This window comes from Marmota flaviventris, chromosome 1, assembly GCF_047511675.1.
Source record: "Marmota flaviventris isolate mMarFla1 chromosome 1, mMarFla1.hap1, whole genome shotgun sequence".
In the NCBI taxonomy this organism is placed as follows: domain Eukaryota; kingdom Metazoa; phylum Chordata; class Mammalia; order Rodentia; family Sciuridae; genus Marmota; species Marmota flaviventris.
This window is the reverse complement of record NC_092498.1, coordinates 216051345-216065942: the sequence shown is the minus strand read 5'-3', so window position 1 is coordinate 216065942 and position 14598 is coordinate 216051345. Positions and strand designations below refer to the sequence as shown.

The following is a 14598-nucleotide window of genomic DNA, read 5'->3' as shown; positions in this document are numbered from 1 at the left end:
ACAATGTATACAAGGTAATTTTTTTATGGCACTGGGGATGGACCCTGTCCACCCATGCTAGGCAAGCGCTAACCACCGAGCCACCCTGGGCCTGGCGTGATGTTCCGCTGTGTGTGACCATCCACAAACATGAGTCAAGGAATCTCCAGGGTCCATGTCCCCAGGGTGCATCCTGCACCTGCCTTTGTGTCTCGTCTCTGGCATCCTGGTAGTCCTTGCCTGTGTCCCCTGAGCATGCATGGGACTCCACACAGCTCCACGCACAGTGCTGTGTCCACAGCCTGTGTGTGACACCTGTCCACCCAGGCCTCTGCTTCACACTGCCATCTGCATACACTGTGCTGGGGGGGGCCGTGTGAGAGAGTGTGAGCACCTCCCCTGACTCCACCCTCAGTGACTCAGTGAGGTCACACGGGTGGGCAGTGTCAGCCATGGCCAGGGTACTTACCCACAAATGCTACAACCCACAGAGGTGGTGGTGAGCCCTTCCCAGCACACCCTGTGGACACATGCGTCTCTCTCCCCGTGTGTTCCCATGTGTGTTGAGTGCTGGTCTCTGTGGAGACACGTGATGCCTTGCACCCATGTGCCCGGGTGAGGCCCCCACACCCCGTTCCTCTTGAGCAGTTGGTTATGCAGGAAGCTGTGGGGGAGGGGAGGGTGCTGAGCCTCCCAGGTCCTGCTCCACCTCCCACACCTGCCTGTGCGGGGCTGGGGGAGGGGAGGGCTTGTGCTCCTCCAACCCCTGCTGTCTGCCCTCTTCCCAGACCCCTGGTCTGCCCACAGCTGGGGCCGGCGGTTGAGGAAGGGGAAGTTGGGGCAGAGTTGTATCATCCTGTGGCTTGCGCCAGGCTCTGGGGCCAACTCCCCTGCGCTGGCTGGACACCCTGGCCACGGGTGGTGTGGGCTGCAGGAGCTGGTAGCCAGGCTGGGTACCCACCTCACCGAGAACCAGGCGCCCTCCGGTAAGTAACCTCCCAGACAGCGGGGTCAGATGGCCCCAGGGGACAGCAGCAGGGGACCTGGAGACCTGCGGGGTAGCAGGCAGATGGACCGGGCATCACAGTCCAGCCACCTACTTCCTAAGAGGGTGGGGAGGCTGTCCACCCATTCCAGAGGGGTCTGTGGCCAGAAGAGGTGACGGGGCTGCTGGGGTCCATGGGGAGCCACGGGGTAAGGGGAGAATGAGGCCCAGCAGCCCAGGAGTGCGTGGGGACAGGGGATGGAATGAATGGGGATCGGAGGACCCTGTGGCAGTCGCCAGTCCTCCACTGTTCAATCTGCAGGTTCTGGGTCCCCCATGGGCCTCCCTGAAACTAGCTCTAAAGGGGACCTGGGGAATCCAACTTGCAAGACAAACTCCCTTGAGAGTGCCATCCAGGCACCGGCCAGAGAAGGGCTTCTCCCCATCTTCCCAGATCGCCAGAGGAGGACCACCCTCTCCCCGGCAGCCGAGGGGGGCCTCTCCCTGGGGAGACACCCCTGTTGGCCACCTTGGGGCACCTCCCATACCAGCTGCTGGGGAGGGGCGAGGCAGCGGGCTGTGGTCTGCACGGGCACGCCCTCTTCTCAGCTTCCTCCCAGCCCCAATGCCGCAGGGAAGGGCCCACTGGGGTCCCAGGATGTGGCCTCTGAGCCAGGAGGGGGCGAATTTGGAGCTGACCACTGGGACTGGGAAGGAAGGAACTGGTGGGTTTCGCAGGGGCCATTCAAATGTCTACAGAACCTGTGGTTCTGAAGAAAGGGCTTGACACCCAAGGGCAGTCAAGAGAGGGCTGTCTCCACGCTGAGTTCCCTTGGGGTGACTGTGAGTCCCTCTAGGAGAACTTCCGGAAAGGGCAGCCTTTTCATGAAGAACCAGCAGAACGCTGATCACAAACCCTTCAGCGTGACTGTGGGGGCTGTCTCCACCCTGCTGCCCCCAGCTCCTACACAGGGCTGGACACATGCTGGTGCTCCGTCCAGCTGTTGTCAATACTGTGATGACTGCTGGGCAGACGTGGGTTCAAATCCTGGCTCCCCTGCCTCTGTGTGTTCACCAGCAAGTTGGCTTAACCTTTCTGGGCTTCAATTGCTCATCCATGAACCGGCGGCCGTGGGGTCTTGCGTGTGAGATCTTACTGCAGTGCCTGACAAGCCACAGTGGCTCATCTTCCCCTTTATAATCTGTTCTTGCACCAGAGCCTTGGGCCTGGGCAGTACCCACCCATGTGACTGACACCTGTGTGTCACCAGAAACTTTGAGTTGTACTCAAGAAAGACCCGAGACTGGTCCCAATCTCAAAGCAAGTCCCGTGGTCCCTTTAGCCACAGCTACACCCTTTGTGGTTTCCTTTACCCAGTCAACTGCAGTCTCAAAATACTACATTTCACAAATACTGTAAGGGAGAGAGATCCCGTCTGCAAAAACGGTCACTAGCCTATTGTGATAGTTGCTCTACTCTCAGTTCCTGTTGTTAATCTTTGTGCCTGATTTATAGATTAAACCTTGCCGTAGGTGAGGGTGTTGGGGGGACAATGTGTGCAGGACTGGGTGCTGTCTGTGGTTTCCAGCAACCACGGGGGTCTTGAAGGCACCCCTGAAGATCAGGGGGAACGCTGTATCCCAGGGTGGGCTCCTTCAGGGTCCCATCTCCAAACAGGACGACCATCACCTCCGGGGACCCTGTTTGAGGGCGGCTCTTCCTTGGCGGGGTGAGGTTTGGCAGCCAGGGAAGCTGTACCGCCACGTGGGTCCATGGGAACAGACTTCGGGCCCCCAAAGGAGAAGCACCTTGAGTGAAGCAGGGGACCAGGGGCAGCAGAGACCTTGGTGGAGCTGGTGCTGGGCCCTCGGATGTCTAAAAGGGGGACCTGGGGGATCCAACTTGCAATCCCCGGCAGGGCAGGGCGGGAGGTGCGGCCGCCCGAGGAGCGCCAGGGAAGGGCCCCGGGACAGGGCTGAGAGTGGGGTGCGGGGGCCTCGGGCCTCGGGGTCGCGTCTTCTTTCGGCTTCACCACGCTGGGAACGCGCGGGTGCAGAGGTGGCCGGCACTCTGCCACCCTGTTAGGTTTTGTAAAAGTCGATTCCGCCGTGGGCTCCCGTGAGCGCCTCCAGGCGGCTGGGCGGCGCCGGCGGGTTCCAGGGCCCGGGCCTCAGTGCGCAGGAGGAGCTCTGCGCTTCCACCACCAGGGGGCAGCACTGCGTGCATGGCCCCGGGTCCCGCGTACACGCCGCACACCACACACGCGCCACACTTGGGCACACACGAGAAACACACCTAGAAAGAGACTCACAAACCCAGGCAGACGCCAGAAACCCTCAGACAGCACCACACAGACCAGACACGGAGATGCATCCCAACAGATCCCAGGGACATCACACACACACACACACACACACACACACACACACACAGTATCACAGACTTCCAAAACCACCTAGACGCTGACTACACTCCCATCTAGACAAGTTGACACCCAAGACTCGCAAGTAAACACTCACAAGCCTCAAAATATACCCTTTGTACACTGACATCAACGCACTGTCAAACAGAGACAGAGGCACACGCACTCACACACACACACACACACACACACACACACACAGGCTGCCTACAGGACCCAGGCTGCACGTGTTCTCTCCTGATGATGTCTTGTCTGGCCAGGGCGAGAGGCCCTGGGACTGGTAATTGGGGCGCTCAGGGCTTGGCCCCCCAGAGCCTGGGGTCCCCTGGCCCCCCAGCTGGAAACCCGGCCCTCCTCCCCAGCCCCGGGCTCCCATCAGCTGATGCGTCTGGCAGACCCTGGCTGCAGTCTCCGCCCCTTGCTGGCAGCGGGTCCTGGCAGGGATTCCCAGCCCCACTCCCAGCTCCTCGCCCGGCTGCTCATCACTCTCACTCGGGCCCCATGGCAGGCGCCACGCTCAACCACTCCTGGCCGGCCTTCTCCAAGCTGTGGCTCAAGCGGTGGGCTTTCAAGAGAGGTAAGCGGCAGGCGGTGACCAGCGGGCACCATCCACTCAGGAAGGGACTCCGGGCGGCCAGCTCACAATCCCCTTTTTTTGGCTGGGGAACAGACACTGCCTGAGCCGCCCTAGATCCCATGACCCCCGATCGCCCGAGCTCTGGGAACATCACTGACCTGTGGGCCCCCGCTGGTCTCCGAGAAAGCGTCTCCCTGGGCTCCTCAAGGGACTTGTCCCTGGACCAGTAGTTTGCAAGACAGTCCACTCTCTGCACCTGGCTGCTGGACCCCCAGGGGCAGCTGGCTGACTTGCTGGGGGTCCCCTGCTGTGGGTTCCTGGACCCCTGCAGGACAGGAGGCCCAGGTGGCTGCGAAGCAGGAGGCTCCGTTTACCTGTGCAAGGACCAGAGAGGCCCTGAATCACATCCCCCAAGGCTCCGTGAACTGTTTTTGCAAAGACCTTTCTAACTCTCGGGGGAGTTTAGCTCTTGAGGGTACCCAGGTGGTGTCTGGGCCCCCCGAGATATGGGGGGACATTGTGATAAGAACTGGCCGTGCACCCATGGCCTCCAGATTTCCTCAGCCTCTGTGCCTCCACCCACCAACAGGAGCCCCTCCTGGTCAGGCCAGCTGCACGGCTCAGCCTCACCGAACCTGCCACCGCTGCCCACGTGAACCAAGTCCTTGTTGGAGGTGGCTTGTGTTCTGTGAAGGAGGGGATCAGCATGAGGCTCATTAGCTCATTCAACCCACAGACTCTCCCTGAAGGCCTATGGTGTACCAGACACTGTGCTGGGGTCAGGGAGCAGGTGAGAGTGTCAGGGGAACCAGAGGGTATGATTGGGGCTGGAAAGAAATAGGGAAGCTGGGGAACCGGGAAGCAATAGAATCGTGGTCATAAAGGTAGAAATTACTGCCAGTTGTTGAGCCTTCATGAAGTTGAGCACAGAGAGGTTGAGTGACTTACTCAAAAGGTCACACAGCAAATACATGCTGGAGGAGCTAGAATTTGAAGCCAAGTTTGTTCTGGGGTCACCTTTGTGGTGGGTTCTGATCAGTAAATAAAGCAGCCAATGTGGGCGGCCCAAGTACCTGGGGAGGGTATAAAAATCCATCAGTGGACGCAATCCTGAAGAATCAGTGCATTAACCGTGGATGGCGGTGGTGTCTCCCTGTGACCTGGGTCCCCGTGGAGGTCTGTTGTTAATCCTTGTTGTTAATCTCTGCTCCTGGCCGGTGTCTTCCCCCCAGGCAGGTTGAGGCCGTGATTTACAGGCTGCCAGGTGGGGGAGTGAGCCATGGGGACTGACAGTGATTCTTACACCCTTTTATGGCTGATGCTGCCGGGGCTGGCGGAGGCTACCCTGGACCTGAACCCAGGCGGGTGGGCGGCCCCCTGGAGAGCGGCAAGGGGTGAGGGGGGCCGAGCGCGGCTGAGCCCCATCCCTGACTTTCCTCCCCCCAGTGACTCTCCAAGCACCATCCCTTCCTCTGGAGGCCCTGAGAAGCAGAGCCACGGCCATGCTGTGCCCCTCGGAAGCTCTGCCATTGGCTGCCCGGGACTAAGGGGACTTGCCAGGGCAGCCGCGGGGTTGGCCCTGGAAGAGGGGACTGAGCCCTGCAGTCAGGGGCCCATTCTGACCACATGCTTCCCCCGCTCCCCAGGGAGTGCCTATGTAGTGCGGGTGTCCTGTAGGTCACCTGTGTCCTCCCCGCCTGGCTCCTCCCCTCTTCCTTCCATTTCTCCCCCTGCAACTCCTCAGAATGCCATCTTCGGAATGTAGCACATCACTGCCTCTGGACACAAACATTCCACCGTCCTCCAACGTGGGCCCTCTGTCCACCCACCAGCCAGTCAAGCAGCCGACAAGTCACCCATCCGCCCACCCCAACCGGCCATCCAACCACCATCCTCCTATCCAGCTAGCCGGTTACCTGTCCATCCCCCATCACCCATCTAATCTAACCATTCATCCGTTCATCCATCCAACCAACCCTCCATCCATACAGCCATCCGTCCGTCCATCCAACCAGCCCTCCATCCATACAGCCATCCGTCCGTCCATCCAACCAGCCAGCCAACCCTCCAGCCAGCCAGTTAACCATCCAACCATCCAACCATCCATCCATCGTCCGTCGATCCATTCATCCACCCACATATCCATTCATCAACAAACCGGTGAGCACTGACCCTGCCCAGCCCGACACGGCCCAGGACAGGCTGGTGGGTGTGAGTCCTTGTTTTGAATTCAGAAATACACGTGTTCAAACCCCAGCTCTGTCCTGTGCCAGTGTGGTGTGACCTTGGTAGAGTCAATGTACCTCTCCAAGCCTCCATTCCCCGCTCTATAAGTGAGGACTCCTGGGGACACTGGGGACAGGAGAATGAGAAGCACCTAGGCAGGCATCTAGGACGTGGTCCACACACACACAAGAGTTTCACGCTGGATGCCTGAGAACCCAGATTTGCTGAGCCGTGGTTTTGCAGAGCCCTGGTCCAGGAAGAGCAAATAACAACTCAGAGCAAGGCCAGGAGAACGCAGCGCCTCGGGCCGGGTTGCAGAATTGGAGTTCAGCTTCCGGCAGGAAGGGCAGGAAGGAGGCGGGAACAGGCCAGAGCCACAAGCAGAATGGGGAGCTGGGGACCCGTGAGGGAGGGGACTTGAGAGGGAAGGCTGCGGAGAGCGTTGAGTGTCATTCTAAGGAGACTGGTGCCTATGGGGGAGGGGCAGTAAAAGGACAGTGACCACCGAAGTGTCATGCTGGGAAGACACACCAGCCCTAAGACAGAGATGGACTGGACGGGAGAGACTGGTGGCCAAAGGTTAGCGGGAGTTGTGGTTGGCAATTGATGGCGCTCAGCCTAGGACACTGGGGTCAGGGCTCAGCCCAGGACATGGGGACAAAGGTCCAACTATGAGAGGGGATGAAGACCAGTCTGTGACATCAGATCAGGGATCAACAGGTTAGGGGTCTGTTCATGACACTGGGATTGGGCTCATTCCTCAGATGAGGACCCAGTCTATGACACTGGGATGGGGGCTCAGTCAAAGACCCAGTCTATGACACTGGGAACAGGCTCAGTCCTCAAATAAGGACCCAGTCCATGACACTGGGATCTGAGCTCAGTCCATGACACTGGGATCAGGGCTCCCTTCTCAGATGAGGACCCAGTTTATGACACTGAGATGGGGGTTCAGTCAAAGACCCAGTCCATGACACTGGAATGGGGGCTCAGGCCTCAGATGAGGACCCAGTCCATGACACTGAGATTGGGCTGCGCTTGGGATGGCCGGGCAGTGATGGGGGTGGGCTACGGGGGACAAACCAGGAGCCTGGCAGAGTCTGTCCCCAGAATCAGGGCTCCATGTGTGACCTGAAGCTCAGGACCCAGTCTGTGTTGGGGTCCGGGTTCAGTGTGTGGCCCTGGATTGGAAGCTCCGTCTGTGACACCAGGGTTGGGGCTTGGCGTGTGACACCAGGACCTAGGCTCAACCTAACAGCAGGATGAGGCACGGACCGTGACACCAAGGTCAGGGCTCAGTCTGACACCAGGATGGGGCTCATCTGTGACTGGGAGTCAGTCTCTGAAACAGGATCAGGGCTGAGTGTGTCATCAGCTCAGACTCGGCTTGTCCCTGGGTCAGAAACGTCCACATAAAGACTGACCCAGCCCTGACCCCTGATCCTTGGCCTTGGATCCCAGAGCTTCAGGATTCACTAGCACAGGGCAGGAGGGTCTGTCTGTCCTCTGAAGGAGACCTCAGGCCTCCTCACAGGCCCACCTGCTGGGGCAGGCAGACCCCACTGCCCCCTGCTGCCCCTGGGGTCTCCGGGTCCCCCAGGGCCCCCATCGGCCTCCAGGACGTACCCCTACGCCTGTCTTTCCTCTTCCCTCGCAGTCTGTTTAGTTCTGACCAAGGCAGGAAACGCCTTAGCTCTGGGGTGGGAAGAGGGCATCTTCAAGGCTTGATGAGGACAGGGCACCGAGTGGCTCCGACCTGCCGCAGGTAGCGGGGGCGGGGGGGCGGTGTCCTGGTGGAGGCCACGGCTGGCCACAGCACTGCGTATCCTCCACCACTGGTGCAAGGTGCGTCAGGGGCAGCGCCACAGGGAGGGTGGCTCTGGAGCCCTGGCTGCCGGTGTCTGCCTTCCAGGGCTTGGCCCGGGGCCAGCGCCACACTGGGTTGTAACTGTTTGTTGAGATATAATTCACTTACTATGCAATTTACCAACTTAACGCGTACAAGCCCACGGTTTTTAGCATACTCACAGAGTTGTGCACCGGAGACCACATCAATTTTAGAATATTTTCATTAACCTAATGAAAAAAAAAAAAAAAAACTCATGAGCCAGGCATGGTGGCGCACACCTGTCATCCCAGTGGCTCAGGAGGCTGAGGCAGGAGGAGTGCAAGTTCAGCCTTAGCAACTCAGTGAGGCCCTATCTCAAAATAAAGAATAACAATAAGGGCTGGGGTGGTGGCTCAGTGGTAGAGCACTTGTTTAGCATGTGTGAGGCACTGGGTTCGATTCTCAGCACCGCATATAAATAAGTGAATAAAATAAGGTCCAACAACATCTAAAAATATTTTAAAATATATATACCTACGGGCTGGGGATGTGACTGTGTTTAAGTGCCCCTGAATTCAACCTAAAATACAAAAGAAAAAAGAAAAGAAATTCACATACGTGTATCTATTGACCTACCATCTCCATCTGCCCCAGCTCCCACCCCTGAATATGAAGTGGGTACAGACAGCCCATCCCCTCCCCCTCCCTTGGTTCATCCCACATTGGGGTGGGCAGGGGCGTCGCCTCCCTCTCCCTCCTCTGCTGGCTACAACAGCTATGGACACGGTGGCCACCGTGCAGGGTATCTTCCTACCTGCCATAAGTACCCTGGAACAGGAGGACGGGGAGGTGGGATCCACCCAGCCACAGGGAATCCCCGCTGTACAGTGAACAGGAACCTTGGATACTTTTCAAACTTGTACAACCATTACTGGAAGGTTCTGGAAGGACCAGTCTGGTGGACTGGTCCTTGTTTTCTCCTCTCCACTGTGCTGCCCGCAGGTCCCCGGAACTCTGGGTCTTTGGGACTCCAAGGTCAGAAGGGAGATGAGGGTATGTGGAAAGAAAGAGGGAGACTGAAATTCCCCATTAGAGCCTCTCCTGCATCAGGAACTTGCATTTGGTCTGTGGATCCTCTCGCACTGCCTAGCAGATGGGGATTTTGCTGGAACACGCGTAGTGAGTCAGTTTCACTCATGAACCAACTTGGATCGGCTAGCAATGGCTGCTCAAAATAGAGCAAACGCTCAGCAGGAAAGAGTCTCGTGCTTGACTAGGAATGTCTGCCGTAGGCTCAGGCTGAGGGAGGTAGCGCACACAGTGGCCTGGAGGTCACCGAAAAATCTTTGCCAAGACCTCGTCCCTCTTCCCATCATCCCAACAACCCGGGTGAGCAGGGGCAGGTGCAGAACCGAGGTCCTGGCCTCCTCTGCCCTCCCAGCTCAGCCCTGACACCTGTCTCTCCTTCCTCCACAGGCTCTGAGCCCAAGCCATGCGTCCAACCCTTTGACTCCAGAGCTGCCACCTTGGCCACCAAGAGCAGTCGCGAAGCCTGGACACCTGAGAGCCCCGACTTCGTCTCCACCATGGAGGATGAGCAGGCAGGTGTCTGGCTGTGAGAAGGGCAGGAGCCCGTGACAACAGGGGCAGCAAGTGCACTTTGTGTAGCACCCGCCTTTTACCCAGTCTCAGTGAGCTCTCACTGAAGAGGGGTGAAGTGGTTACCATCTTGTGTGACAGATGAGGGACTGGAGTCCTTTCTGGAATAAGAAGAGGGAGGGAATGATGGATAATGGATGTATGTATGTATGGATGGATGGATGGATGATGGATGGATGGTAGATGGATAGATGGATGGATAGATGGGTGGGTGGATGGATGATGGATGGATGGATGATGGATGGATGGATGGATGGATGGATAGATGGATGGATAGATGGATGGGTGGATGGATGGATATATGGATGGGTGGGTGGATGGATAGATGGATAGATAAGTAGATTGATGGATGGAAGAATAAATAGGCTAGATGGAAGGAAGACTTGCTTCACATCAGACCCTCTGCTGTGTGGTTGAAGCTGGAGATAGGATTGAGATTTTGTCTAATGTCCTCATGACAACCTCCAGCCTGCTTCTGGGGAAAGGCCCCACTGGGATGGGGGGGTGTAATCCTGAGGAAGAAGGGGCCGAGTCATGGCTTCATGAACACAGCTCCACTCCAGCTCTGCTAGGGATAGAGATGACCAAGTGGTGTGAATTGGATTCCCAGGGAGCACATGCAGAAGGAGTTGATCTGAGATGGTGTATTTATTAGTCCACTTTTCATGGCTATAACAAAATACATGAGGAAATTAATTTATAAAGAGAAAAGGGTTATTTTGTTTCATGGTTCTGGAGGTTCCCATGCAAGATTGAGTGGCCCCATTACTTTGGGGCTCTGGGGAGAGAGGCAGGAGTGATAGCAGAGAAAACCACTCACCTCATAAACCAGAAAGCATAAGAGACACTGAGAACCTGGTGTTCCCTTCACGGACATGCCCCTCCCTGGTGACCTAAGGATCTTCCGCGAGGCCCCACCTCTCAATGGCTCTGGCACCTCCCAAAAGTGCTCTGTTAGCCAGCTTTTCACATGACCAAGATGCCTGGCAAAACAACTTAGAGGAGGAAGAGTTTACTTGGCCCATGGTTTCAGAGGTCCAGTCTGTGGTCAGGCGACTCCATTGCTCCAGGCCCAAGTGAGGCAGAGCACGATGGCAGAAGGGCGTGGCCGAGGAAAGCAGCTCGGGACAGGGAGGGCAGGGAGCAGGAGGACAAGATACAGTCCCCCAGGGCATGGCCCCGGCCGTCTAACTGCCTCCAACTACGCGGAAGCTGGGACCTGCCCGCTTAGTCCTCTCAGGTTAGGCTGGCCCGGTCAGGGGCCGGCGGCCGTGATCTCACCATCCACCTCCTGCATCAACACAGGAGCGTTTGGGGCGCACCTCAGGTCCAAACCAACAAGGCCAAACCGGGGGCCACGCCTTCAACCCACGGACCTCTGGGGGACACTGCCCACAACCAAATCATCGCAAGGCCTGAGGTCAGTGGCACCATGGCCAGAGCACATGTGGGAACGAGAAGCCAGAGAGCCTGGGTCCCACGACCCTTTCCAAGGGCACACTCCCAGCTGGCCAAGGGCCCTCCCACCAAGTCCCACCTCTGGAAGGTTCCGTGCTGCCTCCCAACCCCACCGCCCTGAGGACCAAGCTTCCAACCCACGAACTCAGGGAAAACACATTCAAACAGCGGCAGATGGCCCAGCCTTAATGTCCCCAGGTCAGTCGGCCACTGCTGGTGGGTTACCCAGGAAAGCAGGCGACTCCTGGGCAAGGGGCTCGGAGGTGACTGTCCCACCCCCAGAATCACCCTGCTTGGGTGAGAATGGCCCAGGTGTCGGTCCTAGCCCTGTCCCAGACCTGGACCAGGGCGGCAGGCGGTTGGGTGGGTGACACAGAGACAGAGAAACCATGGGCCCCGGAGAGACAGAAAGCCCTGGGCGTTGGGAGGGAGGCTCTGTCCCTGCGGCAAGTCCGTCTCTCTTCTGCAATCCTGTCATCGTCACCCCGTTGGCCACCAGAGCTGGAGACCTGGGCCTTGTCCTTGTTCCCGCCCTCCTGTCAGCTGCCAAGTCCCTCGAACGCTGAGCCCTGGTGAGCCCTCAGTTCCATCCAGCTCGCCCTCCTGCCACCGCCCTGGTGGACGCCACCGTGATGGCTCACCCTGGTGACCTCACGGGTCTTACCCGGTTCCCAGCCTTCATCCTGGCCCCATCCAGCCCATCTCCGCTCTGCACCCCGAATGGGCTTTCTGAAGGAGGACTGTGGCCACCCCACCCGCCAGGCCCCCCGTGGCTACTGGCGGAAGCTTCCAGCTGGCCCGCTGATGTCTCACCGGCAGCCTCTGCATAGCAACTCTTCTCATTCTGGCCTTTGTTGGCTGTCCCCTCCTCCAGGAAGCCCTCCCTAACGCCCTGTGGACAAGGACAGCTGCCCCCCAGTTCTCCCCTAGCCCACTGCCTGGTCACTTCTATCGCAGTTGACAGTAGGAGCTGGGTGCCATCCTCAGCCTTCTCCACTCAGCTCCATGAGGACAGGACGTCATGGACGTGGAGGGCAGCAGTGCACCCATTTTAGAGACAGAAAAACCAAGGGTCAGTCAGGCCTAGGAGCGGGTCTGGGGTCACGCTGAGCTAACGAAGCCACGGCAGGAACGCCCAGTGGCTGTGGCCTCCATTCGGCAGCCTTACTGCAGCTTGAGGATCCCTTATCCGAGCTGCTTGGGGCCAGAAGTGTTTGGGTCTCAGAATTGTTTTCTTTCGGATTTGGGAGTCATTGCGTATGGGAAATGGGACTCCAGTGCCCGCATGAAGTTCGTTTATGCCTTGCATGCACCTCATACACATAGCCCAAAGGTCCTTTTTCATTTTTAGGGTCTCTGAATTTTGCTCGTTTTGCTGTGACCGGACATGAGGTCAGGTGTGGGATTTTTCCCACTTGTGGGTTCTGTTGGGCTCAGAACGTTTCGGCTTTTGGAACACTTGGATTTGGGGTCAGGGATGCTCAGCCTGTACTTACTGGCCATCTTGTTTTGAAATTAAGTCACTTTTAAACAGAGCAAAATGAGACCAGAGAAGCAATACGCTTGACTCCTTGGGTGAGTTGTCTTCGCTTCCCGGCAGACACCAGGACGGATGGCCGCTGACGCTTTTGAAATGAAAGCGTGTCTGTGCATTCCCTCCAGAATGGGGAGCCCTGGAATGTTTAGCCTTCTGGGTTTGACTTGGGGGAGCCCATCCCCCAGGCTCCCCTGGATCTGGACAGCGCGAGCCCGGATGGATGGTCAGGACCAGCGTAATGTTTAACCAGAGCCAGCAAAAGCCCCCACGGGCTGCCGCCTGTCTTTCCTCTCCCAGGAAATAAGTCAGAGGATGGGCACAAACTTCCAAGCAAAGGGTGAGCCCTCCCCAGCTCTGGGCACCTTCTGGAGGAGAGCTGGACAGCCTGTGCCACCGTTGACCAGGCCCCCTCTCCCCCCAGCTCTGGCCCGGCTCCCACCTCTGCCTCCGATGAGGGAGGCCAGATGCAGGAGAAGGAGGGAGGCCCAGGCTGGGCCGAGAGGCTGTCCTGACGTGTTTATATTTGTAGAGGATGAAAACCAGAGACGCCAGGAAACCTTGGGGGGCAATGGTAAAGAGACGGCGTCAGAAGGAGGCTGTCCAGGCACCGGGGTTGGGAATGGAGAGCCTGGGGGGAAAGGCCAGATCCGAAAGGAGGCTGCCCTGGAAGTCACATCGGGGCCAGGCGGTCCTTAGCCCACCTGGGCCAGAACCACAGGTATTCCATACAATCCAGGGATACGGTGTTTAAAGGAAGAGAGAGGAGGAAGAGAAGGAGCGAGCAGGGAAACAGAGGGCAAGAATGACCAAGCCTCAGAGAGGTGCAAGAAGGGCTGAGGAGAACAGCACGGAGGGGCTGCGGAAAGGTGAGCGTGACCACACACAGCGACTCTGCCTCTGGGCGCTCGCCCCCAAGAATGGAAAGCTGGGCGCAAAGAGAGACGAGTTCTTCCCACCAGCCAGGCGGAAGTTGCCCTGGTGTCGGGTGATGCAGGAATCACACCACATAAAGATGCGCGCTGTGTCCAGATGGCAGAGCATCAGCCAGCCGGCCAGGGAGCCTTCGGTCACGGGCTCCAACTGCACAAACCCAGAGGGCGCTGCTCGGGGAGAGCCAGACACAGGACACACTCTGCAGGATCCACTCACAGGAGGTCCCCAGGGAGCCCGGGCTGGAACCGAGCAGGAGCAGGTGCTGAAGGGGGCAGAGCTTCAGCCTGGGGCCATGAGAGCGTTCTGAGGTGGGACATTGTGAGTGGGGACTAATGCCACTGAAATGGATTCGCAGAAACGGTCAGGATGGCAACTGTCATGTTACACACATTTTACCATAATAAGAAGAAAAGGAGGAAGAGGCCCAACCCGTGGAGAGGTTAATACAGGTGGAGTGGCCTGCCTCACCCCAGGCAGGTGGGGACCCTGCCCTCTGCCTCCTGTCTACCAAAATCCACAGCTGACCGAAGGCCTGGCTTTGGGCTGCCAGGTATTTTCCATCTCAGCCAAGAAACCCGTCTGGGAATGCCCCCCACTACGCTTTAGTGGGGGGCTTCTGTATTCTTCCCTAACCTGGGAAAGACGGACCCAGCCTGGCTGGGCCGCCCTGGGGTAGGTTCGCAGGCAGAGCAAATGAAACTGCAAGACACCGGTTTGATTTGAATCTCAAATATTGCCACGTTTGGGGTATACTCATGAATAACGTGTTTGCTACTTATCTGAAATCCAAATTGAACTGGGTGTCTATGTTTCATCTGTCAATGCTATCATGGGGACTTCCTATAGAATGTACAAAAGGGACCGGTTCCCCTCAGTGGCCTGCTTTAGGCCACCAATCAGCAGAGCCCATCAAGGGCTGCCTGAGATGGCACAGAAGCCTAGTCCACGCCTCAGCATGGGCCTCACGTGGAGCCATGGATCCGGCCCACCCAC

General features: G+C 57.9%; 1 protein-coding gene across 3 annotated transcripts in view; it reads left to right on the top strand.

The window, feature by feature from the left end:
• The first annotated feature begins 640 nt into the window (after nucleotides 1–640).
• The window catches only part of Arhgef18 (Rho/Rac guanine nucleotide exchange factor 18), a 76362-nt gene continuing 62404 nt past the window's right edge, over nucleotides 641–14598 (top strand). The window contains exons 1-2 of one of the 3 annotated variants that reach the window (XM_071603369.1): nucleotides 641–965; nucleotides 9495–9623. In XM_071603369.1, coding sequence (XP_071459470.1) covers nucleotides 9605–9623 — 19 coding nt within the window. In that variant the 5' untranslated portion in view covers nucleotides 641–965; nucleotides 9495–9604. Of the gene's footprint in view, nucleotides 966–5424; nucleotides 6125–9494; nucleotides 9624–14598 lie in introns of those variants that run through there. The other 2 variants (XM_071603364.1, XM_071603361.1) reach the window with 2 other exon arrangements.